The sequence below is a fragment of the Acanthamoeba castellanii genome (assembly GCF_000313135.1).
Source record: "Acanthamoeba castellanii str. Neff unplaced genomic scaffold scf7180000083612, whole genome shotgun sequence".
Lineage (NCBI taxonomy): Eukaryota > Discosea > Longamoebia > Acanthamoebidae > Acanthamoeba > Acanthamoeba castellanii.
In genome coordinates this window covers 2,485-3,928 of record NW_004457325.1, presented here as the reverse complement: position 1 = coordinate 3,928, position 1,444 = coordinate 2,485, and the positions used below count along the sequence as shown (strand labels likewise).

At 58.6% G+C, this 1,444-nt stretch overlaps 1 protein-coding gene across 1 annotated transcript; it reads left to right on the top strand.

Annotated features, from left to right (window-relative positions):
* Positions 1-498: 498 nt before the first annotated feature.
* On the top strand, positions 499-1,344 carry ACA1_305790 (uncharacterized protein; the record flags this gene model as incomplete). Its single annotated transcript, XM_004335520.1, has 1 exon — positions 499-1,344. One exon carries the CDS (start codon positions 499-501, stop codon positions 1,342-1,344), a length of 846 nt encoding a protein of 281 aa, XP_004335568.1.
* Positions 1,345-1,444: the final 100 nt, after the last annotated feature.

Genomic DNA, 1,444 nt, shown 5'->3' with positions numbered 1-1,444 from the left:
GGAACGCCAGGTGCCCACACTTCAACAGCCGCTTCCACGAGGAGGGTCTGAAGCGGTGGACGCCCTCTGCCAAGACTGGCATCAGGAGAACAACTGGGTGACACCACCCATAGCCCTCATTCCAAAGATCATCACCCTCATTCATCAGCAACACGCCTCCACAACCATCGTGGTCCCGACCTGGTTGAACAGACCGTGGTTCCATGAGCTCCTGGAACTCTGTGTTGAGCTGCCCATCCCCATCCCCAACAACCCCTCATCATTCAAGCTCAAGGGCAAGGCCCTGCCAGAACTGCTGTGCAACCAGGCATGGTGATGGATTGCCTGCAGGATCTCTGGTGTGCGTGGACTGAGGGCTGGTTGCCTCACGCCCTAGCCATGCTTGACAGCGCCCTGGCGCCGTTGATGTGGAAACGCTATTGATCCTCCCTCCAGTGTTTCTGCGAGTTCTGCAAATGGGAGGAAATGAGCTTCCCTCCAGAACAGGAAGAGGCAGTCATGGTGATCGCCAACTTCCTTGAGTTGGCCACCTGTGCCTCTCAACAGCTGTCCTTGACCATCAAGTTGCTCTCTGCAGCAATTGTGGTGCTCTATGAACTGCTGAACCTATTCCCCACTTGTGATCTGCTCATCTGTTGCCTACGCCAAGCCCTTGTCCGTGACAGGACAAAATGGCTGGTCAACCATGGGAGGACCTTCGACCTGTCCTCTCTGGCAGCCCTCTTCCGCGACTGGGGACCTTGGACCACGCCAAGCAAGACGAGAGCAAAGCTCATTGCCCTGCTCTGCATGCTGGGCGCCCTGCAAGTGTCAGCGGCGACATTGCCGTTCCTTGACAGCATGTCCGTCCAACGCGAGGGCAACAAAGAAGCACTGATCATGCCAGTATCGGGCTACAAGAATGACCTCCACAGCAACGGCCACAAGGTCATCATCTTCGAATGCGCGGAGGAGGCGCTCTGCCCAGTGGCTACCTTCCGCCACTGGAAAGCGCAGACCACACGCGCACGCGCCCACATTCATGGCTGCCGCCTCGTCTTCGAGCTGGAGCCCCCCTACGCGAAGCTCTCGCCGACGCGCTGCGTGGAGGTCCTCAAGGGCGTCGCCCACAAGGCAGGCCTCGATCCGAATGTCTTCACCGCCCGCACGTTCCGCAAGTCGGGCATCATGGCGGGGATTCACGCCGGCGTCGAACCCGACGCCCTCTTCCGCCTGGGCGGATGGCAGGACCCTGACACCTTCTGGCGCCACTACGTCGTGCGACAGATTCCGTCCTCCTACACCGACATCCTCTTCAACGTCCCTGAACGGCACGACACTGAGAGCGAAGAGGAGTCCGACTAGCCCAACGTTCTCTGCACTCAACAACGCAGAGAGCGTTCCTTCGGAGAGTAACTAGCGTTACCATCCGGTAATCCAAGTTATTCAGAAAAGGAACGCTCTC